This window comes from Pongo abelii, chromosome 19 (assembly GCF_028885655.2).
Source record: "Pongo abelii isolate AG06213 chromosome 19, NHGRI_mPonAbe1-v2.0_pri, whole genome shotgun sequence".
Taxonomy (NCBI): domain Eukaryota; kingdom Metazoa; phylum Chordata; class Mammalia; order Primates; family Hominidae; genus Pongo; species Pongo abelii.
Genome location: NC_072004.2, coordinates 3,727,028 through 3,749,487, shown reverse-complemented (window position 1 = coordinate 3,749,487; position 22,460 = coordinate 3,727,028). Strand labels below are relative to the sequence as shown.

The following is a 22,460-nucleotide window of genomic DNA, read 5'->3' as shown; positions in this document are numbered from 1 at the left end:
AGGCACCAGTAATTCCAGCTACCCGGGAGGCTGAGGCAGGAGAATCGCTTGAACCTGGGAGGCGGAGGTTGCAGTGAGCCAAGATCATTGCCACTGCACTCCAGCCTGGGCGACAGAGCAAGACTCCATCTCAAAAAAAATAAAATAAAATAAAAAAAGAGAAAAGAGAACTTGATAGACCAGCCGAGGCAGGCAGGAGGCATCGTGGGGACCTTTGTGGGGAAGTCCAGGACTGGAGCTGGCACGTGTACCCCACGACACGCTTCCCAACCCCAGGCCTCACCCTTGCCCAGAATAAAGAAAGGTGAGGGTTACAGGCATCTCCCGGGTAGAGCCCAGCACAAGCCCACCCACGCACACCATGAGGTTAGCGCTGTCCTGATTCGAGGCTGGGGCATGGCTGGGGTGACCTCTAAAGCACACTGCTCCATTGGAGAATTGGCCCAGAAACCAGGCCTGGCCCTCCCCCCGCCTTTCCTGTTCGCCTCAGCTAAATAGATCAGAAGGAAAAAGTCTGTTTGATTTTAATCTCGACGCAGGACACTGGAGATTACATTTTCCACGGAAAATGTCAGCCACTGCCGAAAATAGGACTTTGGAGAAAATGCTAGAAAGTGTATTTTTAGGCTATATATTTTCCTCCTGGATTCCTGCAGTCCAGTGGGCTGCTTGATACTCCCCAGGGTTCAGCTGCCAGGTGCAGACCCCAAAGCTTCCAAACAGGTGGTCCGGGCAGAGGGCTCCCGTAGGAAAAAAATGCCTGCAGGCCAAAAACAGGTGGACCAATGCGAGGACCTGTTTCCAGTGACAGGAAGGAAGAGGTGGAAGAGAGCCAGCCAGGGCCGGGGCCTCGGATTCTACACGGCTAACGAGCTTCGGGCAGATGCCACAGATGTCCGGAGACTGTCATTTGAGTGGCAAGGGACAAGAGGAGGCAGGGGTCAGTTAGACTGCGGCCTGGGAAGGGGGAGCTTCTCCAAGCCAACCCTCCAGAGCCCGGCTCCTGCCCCTCTCCTCCCCACACAGACCCACTCGCTCACCGTGTGTCCTTGCCTAAGCCGCACCTCCACCCTGATCCTCCGTGCCCGGGTCTGTGAAGCAGGGCTGGAACTCCCCGCCGCCTGCCCTTTAGGCTGTAGGAATGATTCAATGACTTCAGGGGCCCAAGGCACCCAGCTCTACCTGATGCAAAAGGTGCTTCAGGAAATGTTGCAGATAAAAATCAGCACCTAGGCCTGGGCGGTGGCTCATGCCTGTAATCCCAGCACTTTGGGAGGCCAAGGCGGGCAGATCACAAGGTCAGGAGTTCGAGACCACCCTGGCCAACATAGTGAAACCCCGTTTCTACTAAAAATACAAAAATCAGCCAGGCGTGGTGCTGCGTGCCTGTAATCCCAGCTACTCGGGAGGCTGAGGCAGGAGAATCGCTTGAACCTGGGAGGCGGAGGTTGCAGTGAGCCAAGATCGCGCCATTGCACTCCGGCCTGGGCGACAGAGCGAGACTCTCTTAAAAAAAAAAAAAGTCAGCACCTCAAGTTAGGCGGGTGCTGTTAGAGTTTGGAAACAGTGTTCTTCACCATGTTGTGTGGGGGACGACTGGGTATGTGGGGCGGGGCTGGGGGGTCTTCACTGAGCTCGATGGAGTGCAGGGCCTGGGGGGTACTGCACCGTGGGAGGGATCGTCACTGCGGGGTGCTGGCTGCTGGGGTCCTGTCCAGGGGGAGCCCCGCTGTGCAGTGGGGCTCAGCAGTCCGGCCCAGCTGCAAACCTTGTGTAGCTGGTCCCAGGGGAGCAGGGATGTCAGAGGCCGGGTGAGCGGAAGGTGCCTGAGCTGGTGTTCTCCATTTGAGGGAGGGGCTGCCTTGCTGTGGGGGTGGGAGAGACTCAACAGGACTATGCAGCCATCTAAGGAAGGGCTATGCGGGGAGCCGTGAGAACAGCCCACTCTCCGTGTGACCTGGGTGGGGGAAGTGTCTCTTTTCTAGGCCTCAGTTTCCCTTCTGTGAAATGGGGCAGGGAGGGGCTGGACTGGAGGGGCTGAAAGGACCCTCTTGGCTCCATACTCATCCCAAGATGAGCCAAGTCACCCTAGATCTTCCTCAGTCTGAGTGGGGGGAGGGTAGACGGGTGGAAGCATTTGGGCTCAAACCATTCATCCTGTGGCCTCAGAGAGCCCTGGGGATACATCCAGTCCGTGGTGGGGGTCTGGGCGGGCACGGAGGAGAGGCGCTGCCAGACTCCCCCGAGGCCCCCTGCGTGACCCACTCCTCTCTTGTCTCCTCATGTCTCCCGTGGCTGCCTGGATCCTGCAGAGCTCCCGAGTGAGGAAGGTGAGGCTGGCACCGGGATGGACCTCTAGGCCGCGGGCAGCATCCCTTGGTCATTCTCCGTCAGGTCATGACTTCCTTCTCCCCGCTGAGTGAGGCCTCGCTGAGCTCCCCAGGATCACCCACCTGAGCCTCTCAGGGACCTGGGTTCTCCCTCTTCTGAGTGCAGGGAGACAGTGGGCCGGGAGGTCTCCGGGGCCATCCCAGCTCTGAGTGGGCAGCGTCAGTGGTGGGGGCCCAGCCTCACGCATGACCCCCGTTCCCAGGGAAGTCCCTGTGGGAGCTGGTGCTGGAACAGTTTGAGGACCTCCTGGTGCGCATCCTGCTGCTGGCCGCCCTTGTCTCCTTTGTAAGTAGGGCCCTGCCTGCCATCCCGTGGTAGTGGGTAGCCCTGGAGGGAGAGCCAGGCTGGGCAGTGCTCCGAGGTCCTGGAGCCTGGGCCTGTCCTCCATACCCTGGGCCTGCACCCTGGCCTACCCTGGGCCTGCACCCTGGCCTTCCCTGGCCCTGCCCTGCTCAGACTTCAGCTTCCCTTGCCTGAACCCTCATGGCCCCTACACTGGGCCCCCAGCTCCCACCTGACCCCTCCAATCCATCTTATCCTCTGGCTCTCAACGAGCTCCCCAACTCACATCTGCCCCCCGCCCCGCCCTGCTGTAGCCTAGGGTTTCTCTGCCTCAGCACTACTGATAGTTTAGACCAGATCATTCTTTGTTGGGGTGGGGGTGGGGGCCTTCCACTGTAGGATGTTCAGCAGCATCCCTGGACTCTACCCACCAGATGCCAGCAGCACCTCCCAGGGGTGACCATCAGAAATGTCTTTAGACAGCCGGGCCTGACAGCAGCTCGTGATTGAAATCCCAGCACTGCGGGAGGCCGAGGCAGTAAAATCGCTTGATCCCAGGAGTTTCAGACCAGCCTGGGCAACATAGGGAGAACCTGTCTCTACAAAAAATACAAAAACATTAGCCGAGTGTGGTGGTGCAGGCCTATAGTCCCAGCCACTCTGGAGGCTGAGGCAGGAGAATTGCTTGGGCCCAGGAGGACGGAGCTGCAGTGAGCCGTGATCACACCACTGCATTCCAGCCTGGGCACCAAAGCAAGACCCTGTCTCAAAAAAATTACAAATGTCTTCAGACATTGCCAAATGCCCCTGGGGGGCACCTTGCCCCTGCCTGAGTGCTGCTGCCAGAGCCCCTTCCATGGATCCCAGTGCCCCCAACATGGACTTTGGGGTCTGAAACTCTTGCAGCCTCCTCTTGGCTGCTGCTTTTCCTTGCTCTTCCTCCATTCCCACTGATGCTCCCCCGGCTAATGGGCTTTGGATGCGTGCATCAGAATCACCTGGGCTTGGCTGGGCACAGTGGCGCATGCCTGTAATCCTAGCACTTTGGGAGGCCGAGGCGGGTGAGCTCAGGAGTTCAGCCTGGGCAATGTGGTGAAATCCCGTCTCTACTAAAATACAAAAAATTAGCCAGGCGTGGTGGTGCACACCTGTAATCCCATCTACCCGGGAGGCTGAGGCATGAGAATTGCTTGAACCTGGGAGGCAAAGTTGCAGTGAGCCAAGATCGAGCCACTGCACTCCAGCCTGGGCAACAGAGCAAGACTCTGTCTCAAAAGAATCTGTAGGCTTGCTGACACACAGGTGACTGGGCCCCACCCCAGAATTTATGACTCAGGAGGTCTGGGAGGGACCCCAAGATCAACATTTCTTACAAGTTCCCAGCCGCTGCTGCTGCTGGTCTGGGGACCACACTGAGATGCTCTGCTCCAGGCAGACAGTAAGGCCTCAGTGGGCAGCCATCCAACTGCCCCACAGCCTTGAAGGTTGGCCTGGGTGGGGAGGTCACTCCTGTGGGGTGGGCATCCTATGCCAAGGCCTTCTCGGAGGAGTGGCCCTCTCCAAGCCAAGAGCTCCCCAGTGCTATCTCCCCAAAGCAGGGAAGCAAGCAGGAGATCCGGGGTGCCAAGGAAAAGGAGAGCAGATCTCAGCCCGCAGCAGGGCCTGAGCTCACCAGCTGTGATCCCGCAGGTCCTGGCCTGGTTCGAGGAGGGCGAGGAGACCACGACCGCCTTCGTGGAGCCCCTGGTCATCATGCTGATCCTCGTGGCCAACGCCATTGTGGGCGTGTGGCAGGTTAGAGGCACTGGGGGTAGGACCGGGCGGGGGGGTCTCCCAGCCAGTAGGAGTGCCCTCCACCTGGTGCTGGCATCCTGCAGACTCTCCTGCTTCCACCTCCATCCCAGGCCCCAGAGGAGTCACTCCAAAGGGGTGGTCTGCTGGGGGCAGCAGGGACAGACTGCCTGCCTGCCTTCTATTCTGCAGGAACGCAACGCCGAGAGTGCCATCGAGGCCCTGAAGGAGTATGAGCCTGAGATGGGCAAGGTGATCCGCTTGGACCGCAAGGGCGTGCAGAGGATCCGTGCCCGGGACATTGTCCCAGGGGACATTGTAGAGGTGGCAGGTATGCCAGGGGCCTCCTCCTTTTATTTTATTTTATTTATTTATTTATTTATTTATTATTTTATTTATTTATTTTTTGAGACGGAGTCCTGCTCTGTTGCCCAGACTGGAATGCAGTGGCGCAATCTCAGCTCACTGCAACCTCCCGCCTCTCGGGTTCAAGCAATCCTCCTGTCTCAGCCTCCTGTAGGGGCCTCCTCCTTTTATTATGTGGGCCTGGGAGCCCCATCCCTCTCTGTGCCTCCATCATTCCGGCTGTATATACAGAGGGGGTGGCTGTTGGATCCCTCCAAAGCCCTTTGGCCAAAACCCTGTTGGACAGGTGAGACTGTGGGCCAGAGGGGCAGGGGTCCACCAGAGCGATCACAGCTCAGGCACCCGACGCCCAGCCCCAGCCTTGGGTCCTGGGAACCCTTCTGGCTTTTCCCAGCTGGTGGTGCCCAAAGCCACCCTCAGCCAAGCCATTCTCCTCACACAGTGGGGGACAAAGTACCTGCTGACCTCCGCCTCATCGAGATCAAATCCACCACGCTGCGAGTGGACCAGTCCATCCTGACGGGTGAGGCCCCCCCAGGAGGCCGGGACCTAGCGGGCCGAGACTAAGGGATGGGCATGTCTTCATGTGGGGCTTCTCATCTCTGATTCCATGACCAGGTGAATCTGTGTCCGTGACCAAGCACACAGAGGCCATCCCAGACCCCAGAGCTGTGAACCAGGACAAGAAGAATATGCTGTTTTCTGTAAGTCAAATGTCTGGGGCCTTTGCCGAGACAATGATAAAAATAACAACATTAGGATTATGATCACGCCTGTAATCCCAGCACTTTGGGAGGCTGAGGTGGGTGGATCACCTGAGGTCAGGAGTTCGAGACCAGCCTGGCCAACATGGTGAAACCCCGTCTCTACTAAAAATACAAAAAAATTAGCTGGGGGTGGTGGCTTGTGCCTGTAATCCCAGCAACTTGGGAGGCTGAGGCAGGAGAGTCGCTTGAACCCGGGAGGCGGAGGTTGTGGTGAGCCAAGATCGCATCACTGCACTCTAGCCTGGGTGATGAGAGCAAAACTCTGTCTCAAAAAAAAAAAAAAAAAGATTATTATTTTTTTTTCTGGCCCTGTTGCCCACGCTGGAATGCAGTGGTACGATCTCAGGTCACTGCAACTCCCGCCCCCCAGGTTCAAGCTACTCTTGTGCCTCAGCTTCCCAAGTAGCTGGGACTACAGGCACCTGCCACCACACCCGGCTAATTTTTGTATTTTTAGTAGCAACACGGTTTCACCATGTTCACCAGGCTGGTCTCGAACTCCTGACCTCAAGTGATCCGCCCACCTTGGCCTCCCAAAGTGCTAGGATTATAGGCGTGAGCCACTGCACCCGGCCCAACATTAAAGTTAATCAGCTAAAGTCCTATGGGGAAGAACCTCATTGATTCTTGACAATACATGCAAATTTATAGTAATAATAATAGCTTGTGTTTACTGGGGACTGTGTGCCCGGCACTGTTCTGAGCGCTTTACACATACTAGTTTATTTAATCCTTAACACCAAATCTTTGAAATGAGTACTCGTGTTATGCTTGTTGTCTATATTTTCCAGCAAGGAAAGAAACAAGCACAGAGAGATTAAGTAAGTTTCCCAAGGTCACACAGCCAATGAGTGGCAGAACTGGGACGAACTCAGACATCCTGGATTTCTGCTGGGAGACCCTGCCTTCCCCTGGAGAAGGGCAGAGCCTCCCTACAACCACTCAATAGAAATGCTCTAGAGGAAGGAGGTCTGCCAAAGTGGCGGAGGATGGCTGGCATAGTCCATTCTCCGATAGGAAAACTGACCCACAGGGCATGATGCCCGGTGTACCTGGCTCTTCTCAGGGAGAGCGAGGGGTTCAGCTTTGGCGGGAGAGACCTGCCTCTGTGGCCTCAGAGAAAGTTAGCAAGTGATCCTCACAGCTGCCCAGCAATAGCCTGAGGCCAGCAAGGAGCGTTTGGGGACACAAGGAAGGGTCAGGCCAGTCAGACAATGGTCCAGGCCACCAAGTTATCAGGGGATAGAAAACTTCCTGGAAGGGAAGAGGGATGAAGAAAGTGAAAGTCACCCAGAACACCTTTTTTTTTTTTTTTTTTGAGACAGAGTCTCGCTCTGTTGCCCAAGCTGGAGTGCAGTGGCACAATCTTGGCTCACTGCAACCTCCGCCTCCCAGGTTCAAGCAATTCTCCTGCCTCAGCCTCCCGAACAGCTGGGATTACAAGCACCCGCCATCATGCCCAGCTAATTTTAGTATTTTAGTAGAGACGGGGTTTCGCCATGTTGGCGAGGCTGGTCCCAAACTCCTGACCTCAGGTGATCCACCCACCTTGGCCTCCCAATGTGCTGGGATTACAGGTGTGAGCCACCGCACCCGGCCCAGAACTCTTCTTGAGAGGGGCCTACCTAGCTGCATAGAAGCCTTGGACAGGATGCCTTGGGGTGGGGAGGGAAGCTCTGAGAGCCGTTGCTCCAGTATCAGCAGCTGTCACTAAGAAGCTTTGGAGGGGCCGGGCATGGTAGCTCAGGCCTATAATCCCAGCACTTTGGGAGGCCAAGGCAGAAGGATCACTTGAGCTCAGGAGTTTGAGACCAGCCTGAGCAACATAGTGAGACCTCATTTCTACTAAAATTCAAAATTAAACAAAACAATTTTCTAAAGTAATAATAAAAAGAAGCTTTGGAGGAAGGTTGTCTGGCTGGGCCCTGCATGTTGGGGGCTGGAACTGCATTGCTTAAGACAGAAGAGAGGCTGGGGCCTGCCTTCTCGCCAGCCTCAACAGCATATGCATTTGAAGGGGCACCGAGTTCTTAGCCTCCTCAGAAAAACTATCGTGGGCCTCTGTTGGACCACTTTGCAGAAGAGGACACCAAGCCACAAGGCTGGCTGTCCCTTATGCTAGGAACTGGGGATTTTACTGGAGCCTTGGAAATGGATGAGCTGAGGCTCAGCTTTTCTGGATTTTTCAGTAAATATTAATGGACTGTTTATTGGGTTTGTAGTTGGCTGTGCTCCTGTGTGGCTATAGTGATTGTTTACGAATCACATTTTGTGGGGTTGATGCTTGTGCTGTGCTGGTTGATTATATCATCAATATCAGCCCCCGTGCCTCCTGTGTGCCTGGCCCCTTGCTAGGCACTGGGGATACGGCGATGAACCCAAACCCTGCCTTCCTAGAGCTGACACTATCATGGGAGGGCAGCAGGGACCCAGTGCATACATAGCTACAGAAGTCTGGAAGCACTAGCAACATGGAGAAAAGGAAAGCCGGGTAGAAGGATAAGTGCCTTACTCCGGCCGGAAGGAGTCAGGGGTCCTGGGTCCCTGGTTGGCTGCTGAGCAGCTTTTTCCTTGTCCCTCCCTTGGCCAGGGCACCAATATCGCATCGGGCAAAGCAGTGGGTGTGGCCGTGGCCACCGGCCTGCACACGGAGCTGGGCAAGATCCGGAGCCAGATGGCGGCAGTGGAGCCTGAGCGGACGCCGCTGCAGCGCAAACTGGATGAGTTTGGACGGCAGCTGTCCCACGCCATCTCTGTGATCTGCGTGGCCGTGTGGGTCATCAACATCGGCCACTTCGCCGACCCAGCCCATGGTGGCTCCTGGCTGCGCGGCGCTGTCTACTACTTCAAGATCGCCGTGGCCCTGGCTGTGGCGGCCATCCCCGAGGGCCTCCCGGCTGTCATCACTACATGCCTGGCACTGGGCACGCGGCGCATGGCACGCAAGAACGCCATCGTGCGAAGCCTGCCGTCCGTGGAGACCCTGGGCTGCACCTCAGTCATCTGCTCCGACAAGACAGGCACACTCACCACCAATCAGATGTCTGTCTGCCGGGTGAGTGACGGCCAGCTTGGTGTTGCTGTGCATTGCAGAGCAGGCTGGGCCCCCTCTCTGGGTCTCTCCCCCACCTCCTTTTCAGTGAGGGATGGAGGAGACAATCTGTGGGCTGTCCCTTGGCCCAGAGTAGGTCCAGGTTTTCACAAGATGACAGGGAGGCTATAGCAAATCACGTCACTGAGGCCTGTGTGTCACTGTGGGGCCCTGGCCAGGTTGCTGACAGTCTGTTAACCTCAGTCTCCTCACTGGAAGCCTGGCTGTGTGAGCCCTGCTAGGTAAACGCAAAGGACATACGAGAGGCTCAAGTTCAGCCTTGGCATAGGAGCCAAGCTGGGCCTGGATCCGGGTTCCATCCTGCCCCATCATGACTCTGGGCAGCCAACACTTGTCACCAGATAAGCCACCTCCGGTAAACTGGGAAGGGCCAGGGCGGGAATTATTCATTCCCTGGCACTTGATCCCACATCCTGGGCTCACTGTCCACATGGCCACGGGATTCTGGCTGAGACTTCAGCAGGCCCGTGGGGCAGAAGGCTCCTCCTGACCCAGCAGATGGGTGGGTGGGGAGATGGTGAAGGCTATGGGCTCCCCACCTTTCCCAGGTCCCCAGTGCTTCTCTGTCACCCCTGCTTCCACATCTGCCCACTGGGCTTGGAAACCCAGGCTCTGTATTCTGAGACCCTAAGGCCTTCTAGGAGCCCATCAAAGGCTGCTTTAGGGGAGGAGTGCTAGCGAGCTTTACTGTCCTGCTAAAAGCCCTCGTAGGATTTTGTTTAAACAGAGTGTTTCTTGACTAATAGCGATTTTTTTTTTTTTTGAGGCAGAGTCTCATTCTGTTTGTTGTCTAGGCTGGAGTGCAGTGGTATGATCTGAGCTCACTGCAACCTCTGCCTCCCAGGTTCAAGCGATTCTCCTGCCTCAGCCTCCCAAGTAGCTGGGACTACAGACAGGCATGCGCCACCACACCCAGCTAATTTTTGTATTTTAGTAGAGACGGGGTTTCACCATGTTGGCCAGGCTGGTCTATAACTCCTGACCTCAAGTTATCCACCCACCTTGGCCTCCCAAAGTGCTGGGATTACAGCCCTGAGCCACCGTGCCGGCCCTAATAAAGATTTTTTTTTTTTTTTTTGAGATGGAGTCTCACTCTGTTGCCAGGCTGGAGTGCAGTGGCACGATCTTGGCTCACTGCAACCTCCGCCTTCCAGGTTCAAGCGATTCTCCTGCTTCAGCCACCTGAGTAGCTAGGACTACAGGCACATTCCACCACACCCAGCTAATTTTTGTAGTTTTAGTAGAGATGGGGTTTCACCATGTTAGCCAGGATGGTCTCAATCAAGCTTGACCTCGTGATCCACCTGCCTCGGCCTCCCAAAGTGCTGGGATTACAGGCGTGAGCCACCGGGCCCAGCTAATAATAAAGAGTTTTAAAGTGCAGTGCAGGGAAGTTGTAGAGGCCTTATGTGCTGGATGCTGGGCTGTGCTTGCTGGGTGACTGCCCCCAGGAGTAGGGAGGAGAGCGGGAAGGAAGGGACACTTATGCATCTACTGGGCGCTGGGCTGGCCATTTGCTTGAGAATGTGCAGTGAGGCCATGTCCACGAACCAAGAACTGTCTCCCCAGCAGAGCTGGCTGAACAGACAAAGAAATAGGCACCCTGGGCCAGGTAAGCCCCCTGTTCCTGAGGTGTACAGGTGGGGGCTGAGTGACCCAGCAGGCCCTGTGGCAGGGGCTCACTCTCTGGGGACATTTCTGGGCTAGAGGGGTCTGTGCCCCAGAGCAGCGTGTGGGTTTCATCCCTTGAAGGCCAGGAACTCATTTCCTTGAAGGCAAAGGAGGGGGCGGTTCCCATGTTACTAGTGGAGAAACTGAGGCTCAGCTACTTGGCCAGGGATCGCACCGTAAGATGGGCAAGGACCCGGGCTTTCTGCCTAGCTCGGGGCTCCCTCAAGCTGGCAACTGCCCCCAGAGCATTGAAGAATCTGCCATAAGTCCCTCAGAAGTCCAGGACATTTGGACAAACCGGAGCGGGACACATCTGGCAGAGCAGACGGTCCCTGCCTCAGCCTGGACCCTGCGTTCTATTTCCCTCCTGGTGCGGACGGACGGCCAGGCCGGTTTGGCTCTTGGTCGGGCAGGGGGCCTGCAGGACCCCACCCTGGGGTCGGGCTTTATTCAAACTGGCCGCCCAGGGAGGAGGGAGACGACCCCGCCCGCCTAAGCACGCCCCTGCCTTCCCCAGATGTTCGTGGTAGCCGAGGCCGATGCGGGCTCCTGCCTTTTGCACGAGTTCACCATCTCGGGTACCACGTATACCCCCGAGGGCGAAGTGTGAGTGCGGGGTCAGGGGACGCGCGGGCGGGCGGCCTGGGGGCGGGGCCACGCGTGGCGGCGCCGAGGTGTGCGAGGGAGGCCCCTGGGGGCGGGCCAGGAGGCGGAGCCTCTCCCGGGGCGGGGCCAGGAGGCGGAGCCCCCTCCTGGGGGCGGGGCCAAGAGGCGGACCCCTCTCGGGGGCGGAGCCGAGGTCCTCCTGGTGACCGTCCCGGCTCCGCAGGCGGCAGGGGGATCAGCCTGTGCGCTGCGGCCAGTTCGACGGGCTGGTGGAGCTGGCGACCATCTGCGCCCTGTGCAACGACTCGGCGCTGGACTACAACGAGGTGGGCCCCACCCCCTTTCATGACCTCCCTAGTATCCAGGCGACCAGAACAGACCTTTTCCCAGCCTCAAAGCTCCCAGGGTTGGCAGCCCTTGCTCCCTGGAAGTGCCACACCTGGAAGTGCCACACCCTGCACACCCCTCTCTGCCGCCCCTCCCTTTCCGCAGACAGGCTTCAGAACCCTCCCCCTGGGGCTCTTGGTCTGTGGGGGACTGCCATGGAAGGGGCCGAAGGGCTGGGGAAACCTGTGGGGGGAAGAGATTTGGGGAACAGGACTAAGAAAATGTTTAACGCAGAAGACACAGCCCACAAAAGGCCCACATTCGGCTAAAGCCTCCTGCGACTTAGGCATTGACTGCCGTTCACGTGGCTGGGGCAGTGGAATGGGGCACGCAGCAGGCGTCTGTCCAAAGGGAGGTCCTTGGCCACACCCAGTACGAGGCCAGGCTGAGGGCAGTAGAGCACCAACGAAGAGTTTTGAGCAGGAGAGTGACATGGTCAGATGTGCATTTACAGAAGATCACCGAGGCTTCCGTGTGGAGGCCAGACAAACAGTAGAGGACCGAAGCCAGGGAGGCCTGTGTGGTCCTTCAGGCCAGAGAGGTGCGGGCTGAGCCCTGGCTGGAGCCTCGGGGAGAGGGGAGAAGGCATGGGTCAGAGACATTTAGGAGCCAAAAATCCTGGGACTTGGTGACTGGTTAGGTGAAAGAGAGAGGGAGGAGGCCAGGGTGGCTACTGGTTGCTGTGCTGTCTGGGGCTGTCACTGGAGTGGCAAATACAGAGAGCGGGAGAGGTGGCCTGAGGGGTCCCCAGAGAACAAGGTTCAGCAGGCAGCTGGACATCTGGGCTTGGGGCCCAGCAAAGGGCCCCAGGGAGAGCAGGTGGGAGGGTGGGAGTGGGCCCAGACGGCAGAAACCGGTGAAGGAGGCTGACAGGAAGTGGACAGAGATGCAGGCGGAGGGCAGGGAGGGTGTGTGGTGATCAATGCCAGTGTGGGGGGCTAAATGTCAGTGTCAGACACCACCCCGACCCCAGGGCGTCCAGGCTGGGAAGGGCTCACAGGCCTGTGCAAAGGAGGTTACACGGAACTCCAGCAAAGGCAGCTTCAGGGGCAAAGAGTGAGTGAGGCTGGGGACGCGGGCTGGAGGCTGCCTGCCCCTCACTCCCTATCCCCTGGGTCCTTGCCAGGCCAAGGGTGTGTATGAGAAGGTGGGAGAGGCCACGGAGACAGCTCTGACTTGCCTGGTGGAAAAGATGAACGTGTTCGACACCGACCTGCAGGCCCTGTCCCGGGTGGAGCGAGCTGGCGCCTGTAATGCGGTGAGCAGGGCTGGGGGCTCAGGCCTCTGGCTGCATGGCTGGGGCTTCTGGGACATCTGGAGAAGGCAGAGAGGACACTGAAGTTTTTTTTGTTTTGTTTTTTGTTTTGAGATGGAGTCTCATTCTGTCGCCCAGGCTTTAGTACAATGGTGCAATCCGGGCTCACTGCAACCTCTGCCTCCCGGGTTCAAGTGATTCTCGTGCCTCGACCTCCCGGCACGTGCCACCACACCCGGCAAATTTTTGCATTTTTTAGTAGAGACAGGGTTTCACCATGTTGTCGAGGCTAGTCTGAAACTCCTGACCTCAGGTAATCTGCCCGCCTCGGCCTCCCAGAGTGCTGGGATTACAGGCGTGAGCCACTACTCCTGGCTGACAGTGAAGTAAGACATGGAGAAAAGAGGGGAGAAGGCTGCGTGTGGACAAAGGTTTGGAGTTGGGCTGCACACAGCATGGTCAGGAAACGGCATCGTATTGCCGTTTCTGGGGCTGGAGAGGGAAATGGAGGCCTTGAATGGCAGGGTCAGAGGAGTGTAGATGTCATCCCACACAGAGCAAGAGGCTCTCTTGGGGCCAAGCAGTTGGTGGGAAGGCAGGCGGGAGTTGCTGGCTCTGTCCTTCATGCCCTGACTTGCCTGGACCCCTCAGGTCATCAAGCAGCTGATGCGGAAAGAGTTCACCCTGGAGTTCTCCCGAGACCGGAAGTCCATGTCCGTGTACTGCACGCCCACCCGCCCTCACCCTACTGGCCAGGGCAGCAAGATGTTTGTGAAGGTGGGGGCCTGCCTGTCTGGCCTGGGCCCGTGCGCACCCTGGGGAACCTGGTCATCCACGCTCCTCTGTGAGCCCCAGTCCTCCCGGTGCGAATGGCGGGGTTGGGTTAGAAGTTCTCAGGAGCCCCTTTTGCCTCTAACCGGTGGTATAGGGGTGGTTGGTGCCACCCTTGGTGCTCCGTGTTTTGAAAACTGAGTCCCAGGGAGGGAAAGGAATCAACTCCCGTGCAGACCACTGTCTACAGCATCTCCATTGCTGCTCCCAAACCTGAAGAGGGAAATACAGCTCTAGCTTCACCCTGCAAGGGAAGTTTAAACCCCTTTTGCAATGAAAAGGCTTCTGTACTGGGAGCTCGGGCCACTTGGAAAAGTTAGTGGCTGGGTGATCTTTTAGGAGCAGAAGCCATTGAAGGAGCTTTAGAGGCTGTTCCTAGGCCCGGGGTGAGGTCTGAGGTGAGACCTGAGGCCACTGAGGGGCCTGTCATCCCTGGACCCCCTTCCCAGGGCTATGCCCACCACACCCTGTGCATGGCTCTATTTCTGGTCCCCAGGCAGGGCTCAGCCTGCCTCCCTGCTGCTGAGGCCCCTACCAAATTGGAACCCAAGTAGCACCAGGGAGGCAGGACCTGCAGGGGATGCCATTTCCACCCCTGCCTGCAAAATGCTGCAGCACCCGAGTTGGCTGTGGGCTGGTGGGTGAAGGGCATCGCTAGGTTGGTGGCTGCCCCCACCCCAGCACACTCCCCCCATTCCCTTTAGATTGTCTCACAGGGGGACCCACTTGGTTCTCACTTTGAACTTTCAAAGAATGGATTCTGCTCCATGCCTTGTGTGTGTACCCTTGGGTGGCCTTTCCCCGTATCTTAGTCTCAGTTTCCTGAGTTTGGGCAGGAAGGAGAGGAGGGGTCCTGACTGATGAGTTGCCTCTTCTCCCTCTCCCCGCCTCGCAGGGGGCTCCTGAGAGTGTGATTGAGCGCTGCAGCTCAGTCCGCGTGGGGAGCCGCACAGCACCCCTGACCCCCACCTCCAGGGAGCAGATCCTGGCAAAGATCCGGGATTGGAGCTCAGGGTCAGACACGCTGCGCTGCCTGGCACTGGCCACCCGGGACGCGCCCCCGAGGAAGGAGGACATGGAGCTGGACGACTGCAGCAAGTTTGTGCAGTACGAGGTGGGTGCGGGAGCCGATTCTCCCTGCAGTACGAGGTGGGTGCGGGAGCCGATTCTCCCTGCAGTACGAGGTGGGTGCGGGAGCTGATTCTCCCTGTAGCAGCTGAGCAGGTGGTAGGTCAGGGATGGGCTCAGGCCCCGCTTGAACCTGCCCCCTCCCTACAGACGGACCTGACCTTCGTGGGCTGCGTGGGCATGCTGGACCCGCCGCGACCTGAGGTGGCTGCCTGCATCACACGCTGCCACCAGGCAGGCATCCGCGTGGTCATGATCACGGGGGATAACAAAGGCACTGCCGTGGCCATCTGCCGCAGGCTTGGCATCTTTGGGGACACGGAAGACGTGGCGGGCAAGGCCTACACGGGCCGCGAGTTTGATGACCTCAGCCCCGAGCAGCAGCGCCATGCCTGCCGCACCGCCCGCTGCTTCGCCCGCGTGGAGCCCGCACACAAGTCCCGCATCGTGGAGAACCTGCAGTCCTTTAACGAGATCACCGCCATGGTGAGGCCACAGCCTGGAGCCCCAGGAGGGAGTGATGAGCGGGGCTACAGGGCGTGGAAAGAGCAAGCCGTGCAACTCTCCCCTCTGCCTCATTCTTATCTTTTCTAACATCTTATTACCAAAAAATTCAAATACAAAAAGAAATTTAAATAATGTTATTCTGGGCCAGGCACGGTGGCTCACGCCTGTCATCTCAGCACTTTGGGAGGCTGAGGCGGGTGGATCACTTGAGGTCAGGAGTTTGAGACAAGCCTGGCCAATATGGGGAAACCCCGTCTCTACTAAAAGTACAAAAATTAGCCGGGCGTGGTGGTGCATGCCTGTAATCCCAGCTACTCGGGAGGCTGAGGCAGGAGAATCGCTTGAACCCGGGAGGCAGAGGTTGCGGTGAGCCGAGATCACACCACTGCACTCCAGCCTGGGTGACAGAGTGAGATAATCTCAAAATAATAATCTCAAAATAATCTCAAAATTAAAAAATTAATCTCAAAATAATAATAATAATACTAATTTTATTCTGAACACCTACATATCTATCATCTAGATTCTACAACTAACATTTTATTGTATTTGCTTTATCACATACCTGTCCATGCAGCCATTCTTTGCCCATCCCTAACCCATCTTTTCTTAGGTGTATTTCAAAGTCAGTTGCAGACATCGGCATATTCCCCCTCACCTACTTTAGAATACACGTTAACCAGAGAGCAATGTTGTTTGTGGTTCTGTTTTTCCTTTTTGAGGTAAAATTTGCCTTCGATGAAACACACAGATCTTTAGCGTATTATCTGATGAGTTTAGGAACATGCACACACCTGTGTAACTCACAGCCTTACCAAGATAGGAAAATGCCAGGAATGGTGGCTCACGCTTGTAATTCCAGCACTTTGGGAGGCCAAGGCAGGAGGATTGCTTGAGCCCAGGAGTTTGGGACCCCATCTCTCCAAAAAAAAAAAAAAAAAAAGATATGACGCATTACCATCAACCCATGAAGTTCCCGCACACTCCTTCCCCATCTCTGTCCTTCGTCGTAAAACAGGCGATCACTGTTTCGGTTTTTTTCCACCGTATATAAGTTTTATCTGCCCTAGATTTTCAAATGAATGGAATCATACAGTATGGACTGTTTTGGTTTGGGGCTTTTTTGAGATCTATCTGCATCATTGTTGTATCAGATTATTGCTTTTTTTTTTTTTTTTTTTGAAGACGGAGTCTCGCTCTGTCACCCAGGCCGGAGCTCAATGGTGCGATCTCGGCTCACTGCAACCTCCGCCTCCCGGGTTCAAGCGATTCTCCTGCCTCAGCCTCCTGAGTAGCTGGGACCACAGGCATGCGCCACCACGCCCAGCTAATTTTTTCATTTTTAGTAGAGACGGCGTTTCACCATGTTGGCCAGGATGGTCTCTGTCTCTTAACCTTGTGATCCGCCTGCCTCGGCCTCCCAAAGTGCTGGGATTACAAGCATAAGCCACTGCACCCGGCCTATTGCTTTTTGATTGTTGAGTAGCATTCCACCATGTGAATATTTCAGTTTATTGAACCATTCCTCTTTGGATGGACATTTAGTTTGGGCCTAGTTTTTGTTCTTAATTGCTGACCTATTCTTCTGAGCTCAGCCTCTCCCCTGACCTGGTCTCTGTTTTCAATCTTGACCTCCAGCCTAACCTCGTCCTTTACCTTGACCTTAACCCTGACCCATGGCCCAGCCTTGATCTGCATACCCAACTTGACTACCGCTGCAACCTGGTTCTTGATCTTATCTTTGACCTCTGTGCTGACTTTGTCCCTGACCTTGATGTTGACCCTCATCTTAATCTAATTCTTTTTTTGTTTGTGTGATGAGGTCTCCCTCTGTTGCCCAGGCTGGAATGCAGTGGCACAGTCAGGGCTCACTGAAGCCTCATCCTCTCAGGCTCAAGAGATCCTCCCACCTCAGCCTCCTGAGGAGCTGGGACTACAGGCATGCACCACCATGCCTGGCTAATTTTTTAATTTTTTGTAGAGATGAGGTCTCCCTATGTTGCCCAGGCTAGTCTTGAACTCCTGGACTCAAGCCATCCTCCAGCCTTGGCCTCCCAAAGTGCTAGGATTACAAGTGTGGGCCACCACACCCAGCCTGACCTAATTATTTATGTTGAGCTTAACCCTGATATGAATTCCAGTCTTGGCTGGGCACGGTGGCTCATGCCTGTAATCCCAGCACTCTGGGAGGTCGAGGCGGGCGGATCACCTGAGGTCAGGAGTTCAAGACCAGCCTAGCCAACATGGTGAAACCCTGTCTCCACTAAAAATACAAAAATTAGCCGGTGCATGCCTACAATCTCAGCTACTCGGGAGGCTGAGGCATGAGAATTGCTTGAACCTGGGAGGAGGAGGTTGCAGTGAGCTGAGATTGTGCCATTGCACTCCAGCCTGGGTAACAGAGTGAGACTCTTTCCCCTCACCCCAAAAAAAAGAATTCCAGTCTTGACCTGGACCAAGACCTTATTCTCAACATTGACCTTGACACTGCCCCACCCCTCAATGTAATGCTTTATGTTGACCTCAACTTTGATCAGGACTTCAATTTTTTTAGATGGAGTCTCACTCTGTCACCCAGGCTGGAGTGCAGTGGTGCAATCTCGGCTCACTGCAACCTCCGCCTCCCAGGCTCAAGCGACTCCCCTGCCTCAGCCTCCCAAGTAGCTGGGATCATAGGCATGCACCACTGCGCCCAGCTAATTTTTGTATTTTTAGTAGAGATGGGGTTTCATCATGTTGCCCAGGCTGGTCTTGAACTCCTGAACTCAGGTCATCCACCCGCCTCGGCCTCCCAAAGTGCTGGGATTACAGACATGAGCCACCGCTCCTGGCCTGGCCTTCAATTTGACCTTGATTGCAACGGCAGACTTCATGTCACTTGACATCACTTCTCATGTGGACCTTGACTTGGCCTCTGCCTTTGCCTTGATTTTCAACTTGACTAGAACACCTACCTGGCTTGTTACCCGGGCCATTCCCTTGACTTCATTCCTGACTTGACCTCAGCTTTCTCCCTAACCTCAGTTTCATTTTCTACCCCACATCCAACCTCAATTTCATCCCTACCCTCATTGCTGACTCACCGTCACCCCCATCCCCACTTCATCGTCTCCCCTAACCTCATACTTGATATTCTCCCCAACTTGGTTCTTGTCTGCACCCCTTGCCTTCTCCTCAGCCTCATCCTCTGCCCAATTTCTAAGTTCATTCTTGAACTCGCCATTTGTTCTGTCCAGCTGTCTGCTTCCTTTGGAACATCCCCTAAGACTGGGGATGGGCTGAGTTGAGAGGAGATGGGGAGGTGGAAGGGAAGTTTCTCAGGCACAGCCCTACCTGACCTGGCCCACAGACTGGTGATGGAGTGAACGACGCACCAGCCCTGAAGAAAGCAGAGATCGGCATCGCCATGGGCTCGGGCACGGCCGTGGCCAAGTCGGCGGCAGAGATGGTGCTATCAGATGACAACTTTGCCTCCATCGTGGCTGCGGTGGAGGAGGGCCGGGCCATCTACAGCAACATGAAGCAATTCATCCGCTACCTCATCTCCTCCAATGTTGGCGAGGTCGTCTGGTGAGGCCGGGCACTCCCTCCTCGCAGCCCTCTCAGTCCGCTCTGTGCCCCTCAGATGGGGAAAATGCCTGTTCCTCGGATGGGCTGCAGGGATGGAGGGGCCTGTTCCCTGCCCTGGCTGAGGCTTTCCAGGGTCCCACCTTGGAGTGGACAGGGGAGAGGACATCTCGTCATTCTCCAGAAGCCCTGGTGACCTATGGATCATGGTCACCCCAGCACCCACGGAGGTGCCTGAAGAGTCGCCTCTCAGCCCTCCAGCCATGAACTTCCTACTTGCAGATTAGCAAGATGAGAGAAAAGCCCCCCCTTTAGGCAGTCGTGTGTGTGTCCGTGTGTGAATGTGTATTTGTGTGCACATGGCCTGAGTGCCTGAGTGAGAGGTGTGTGTAACGTGTATATTTTGCATGTGTGCTCTGGTGCATTTTGAGCGTGAGTACAAGCAGCAGGATTTGTGCCGGCGTGTGACTGTGCACACACTCGTATTCACATGTGAGGATGCCTGTGGGGAATGGTGAGCATGTGTATTGCTGGACATGGATGGATTCTGCATCTCTGCACCTCAGGGCAGACATGTAGGTGTTTGCTTGTGTTTGCAGGATGGTGTGGCATGTGCTAGGTTTTTCACATGTCTGATTCTTGGGCATGCCCTCTTCGTGTGTGTGTGTGTGTGTGTGTGTGTGTGTACTTGGCCTCTGCTAGGCCTAAAGAGCAGGTATGTCCAGGATCCAGAGCTGGGACTGGGGAAGGCAGGGCTGGCCAGGCCCGAGGCAGAGCTGTGTACACACACCCTTCACATCACAGCTAGCAGAGGGAGGAGGGGCTGCTGTGGAGACAGTGGGTGAGCTCCCAGCCTTGGATCTGAGCAAGAGCTGGAGCCTCCATCTGGCGGGGGCTGGACCTACCGGGGCTAGAGCTCATAACTCTGTTCCAGCATCTTCCTCACGGCAATTCTGGGCCTGCCCGAAGCCCTGATCCCTGTGCAGCTGCTCTGGGTGAACCTGGTGACAGACGGCCTACCTGCCACAGCTCTGGGCTTCAACCCGCCAGACCTGGACATCATGGAGAAGCTGCCCCGGAGCCCCCGCGAAGCCCTCATCAGTGGCTGGCTCTTCTTTCGATACCTGGCTATCGGAGGTGAGTGGGGCCTGCGCCCTCCGTGGAATTCCTAAGCTTCCTAAGAGCCTTGTATCAGGCTTGCAAGCGGCAGACAGTGTGACTCAGCCTGGCTTGTGCCGGTAGAAACTGTATGGGCTCATGTAATGGAAAAGACCAGGCATGGTGGGATCTGGGTCTCAATATCACTGGCATATTTTGGCACTGCCTCAGCTTCATTCTCAGGCCCACGTCCCTCATGGTGGCAAAATGGCTGCTGCAGCCCCAGCCCTCATGCTCACTCCATTACAACCCCAAATTCAGCAGAAGAGAGAGCCTTTTATCATACTGCTCTCCCTGTAGTATGATAAAAGTCTCAGGCCTGGGCCAGGCATGGTGGCTCACACTTGTAACCCCAGCATTGTGGGAGGCTGAGATGGGCAGATCACTTGAGGTCTGGAGTTTGACCAGCCTGGCCAACATGTGGCTCACACCTGTAACCCCAGCACTTTGGGAGGCCGAGGCAGGCAGATCACCTGAGGTCAGGAGTTCGAGACCAGCCTGGCCAACATGGTGAAACCCCATCTCTACTAAAAATACAAAAATTAGCTGGGCATGATGGCAGGTGCCTGTAATCCCAGCTACTCGGGAGGCTGAGGCAGGAGAATTGCTTGAACCCAGGAGGCAGAGGTTGCTGTGAGCCGAGATGGCACCATTGCACTCCAGCCTGGGCGACAGAGCGAGACTCCATCTCAAAAAAAAAAAAGTCTCAACAGGCCTGTTCTCATCGGCCCACATAGGGTTCACCTGCTAATCTCCAATCACTGGAGCCAAGGGTATGGCAGATGCTGATTGACCAGCCAGGGCCCACCACTGGCATCGAGGGGAGGTGCCTGCAAACCACAGGGCTTAGAGAGGAAAAGGGTGGCTCCCTGCTGGGAATCCAGGGAATTATTAGGCAGGGGAAACAGACGCCAGAAAACCACCACCATTCTCTACAGCCAATCTCCTCCCTTCCCCGCAGTGTACGTAGGCCTGGCCACAGTGGCTGCCGCCACCTGGTGGTTCCTGTATGATGCCGAGGGACCTCACGTCAACTTCTACCAGCTGGTGAGCAAGGGATGGCCAGGGAGCCTGTTGAACTTACAGCTCGAGTTGTTGGAGTTCCAGGGGAGATGGGTCCAGAGCTGCATGGGTGGCCTGCAGTGTCCTTCCCCACTCGCTATACACGAATAAACATCTCCACCTGGGGAGCAAAGCTCAGAGCCCGCGGGAAACCCAGAGACACCAGCACGGCCCCCCAAGCCAAAAGGCACCTCCCCATCCCAGTCAGTTAGCGGGGACCAAGGGGCCTCACTGCCAGATGTATCTTACCTTTGTCAGGGGACCCCTAAAACGTTGAGGCCTCAGAGGAATGAGCCCGTAAATAGTGGGACTTTAGGCAGAGGGTCAAACTGAGGAGATCAAGAATAGAGGGGAGGGCCAGGCATGGTGGCTCATGCCTGTGATCCCAGCACTTTGGGAGGCTGAAGTGGGTGGACCACCTGAGGTCAGGAGTTCGAGACCAGCCTGTCCAACGTGGTGAAACCCCGTCTCTATTAAAAATACAAACATTAGCTGGGCATGGTGGTGCACGCCTGTAATCCCAGCTACTCGGGAGGCTGAGGCAGTTGAATCACATGAACCTGGGAGGCAGCGGTTGCAGTGTGCCAAGATCACACCACTGCACTCCAGCCTGGGTGACAAAGCAAGACTCCATCTCAAGAAAAAAAAAAAAAAAGAATTGAGGGGCGGCTGATGGTGGCTGACGCCTGTAATCCTAGTACTTTGGGAAGCCAAGATAGGCGGATCACTTGAGCCCAGGAGTTTGAGACCAGCCTGGGCAATACAGTGAGACCCCATCTCTACCAAATAAAAATAAAAATAAAAATGAGCCAGGCACAGTGATGTGTGCCTGTAGCTTCTCGGGAGGCTGAGGTGGGAGGATCAATTGAGTCCAGGAGGTCACACCTGAAGTGAGCCGTGATCACACCACTGCACTTCAGCCTTGGTGACAGAGTAAGACCCTGTCTCTCTAAAAAAAAAGAACACGTCCTGCCGCGGTGGCTCACGCCTGTAATCCCAGCACTTTGGGAAGCCGAGGTGGGCGGATCACTTGAGGTCAGGAGTTCAAGACCAGCCTGACCAACATGGTGAAACCCCATCTCTACTAAAAATACAAAAATTACCCAGGCGTGGTGGCGGATGCCTGTTTTCCCAGCTACTCGGGAGGCTGAGGCAGGAGAATCGCTTGAATCCGAGAGGCGGAGGTTGCAGTGAGCCGAGATCACACCACTGCACTCCAGCCTGGGAGATAGAGCGAGATGCAGTCTCAAAAAAAAAAAAAAAAGAAAACCAAACCAAACTAAAGGGGGTCTTGCAGGATACAGGGAATAGGGAATAGGAAATAGGCAGGCAGGCAAAGGGAAGGAGTAGGCAGAGTAGTGGCCTCACCAGTAGAAATGGGCTCCTCCAGGCTTTTCCCATGTGCCTGTGAGACAGAAGCTCCAGCCCAACGCACTGTCTTTTTTTTTTTTTTTTTTTTTTGAGATGGAGTCTCGCTCTGTCGCCCAGGCTGGAGTGCAGTGGTGCGATCTCGGCTCACTGCAACCTCCACCTCCCGGGTTCAAGTGATTCCCCTGCCTCAGCCTCCCGATTAGCTGGG

General features: G+C 56.0%; 1 protein-coding gene across 5 annotated transcripts in view; it reads left to right on the top strand.

Annotated features, from left to right (window-relative positions):
- ATP2A3 (ATPase sarcoplasmic/endoplasmic reticulum Ca2+ transporting 3) overlaps positions 1-22,460 on the top strand; it is a 40,617-nt gene that overhangs the window by 8,228 nt on the left and 9,929 nt on the right. For 4 of the 5 annotated variants that reach the window (XM_002826856.5, XM_002826857.5, XM_054535379.2 and 1 more), the window contains exons 2-17: positions 2,313-2,330; positions 2,594-2,676; positions 4,363-4,467; positions 4,657-4,795; positions 5,273-5,353; positions 5,449-5,534; positions 8,188-8,652; positions 10,898-10,986; positions 11,210-11,312; positions 12,500-12,631; positions 13,280-13,405; positions 14,355-14,573; positions 14,738-15,073; positions 18,444-18,664; positions 19,596-19,798; positions 20,781-20,866. In XM_002826856.5, coding sequence (XP_002826902.1) covers positions 2,313-2,330; positions 2,594-2,676; positions 4,363-4,467; positions 4,657-4,795; positions 5,273-5,353; positions 5,449-5,534; positions 8,188-8,652; positions 10,898-10,986; positions 11,210-11,312; positions 12,500-12,631; positions 13,280-13,405; positions 14,355-14,573; positions 14,738-15,073; positions 18,444-18,664; positions 19,596-19,798; positions 20,781-20,866 — 2,492 coding nt within the window. The remainder of the gene's footprint in view (positions 1-2,312; positions 2,331-2,593; positions 2,677-4,362; positions 4,468-4,656; positions 4,796-5,272; positions 5,354-5,448; positions 5,535-8,187; positions 8,653-10,897; positions 10,987-11,209; positions 11,313-12,499; positions 12,632-13,279; positions 13,406-14,354; positions 14,574-14,737; positions 15,074-18,443; positions 18,665-19,595; positions 19,799-20,780; positions 20,867-22,460) is intronic. The other variant, XM_054535377.2, reaches the window with a different exon arrangement.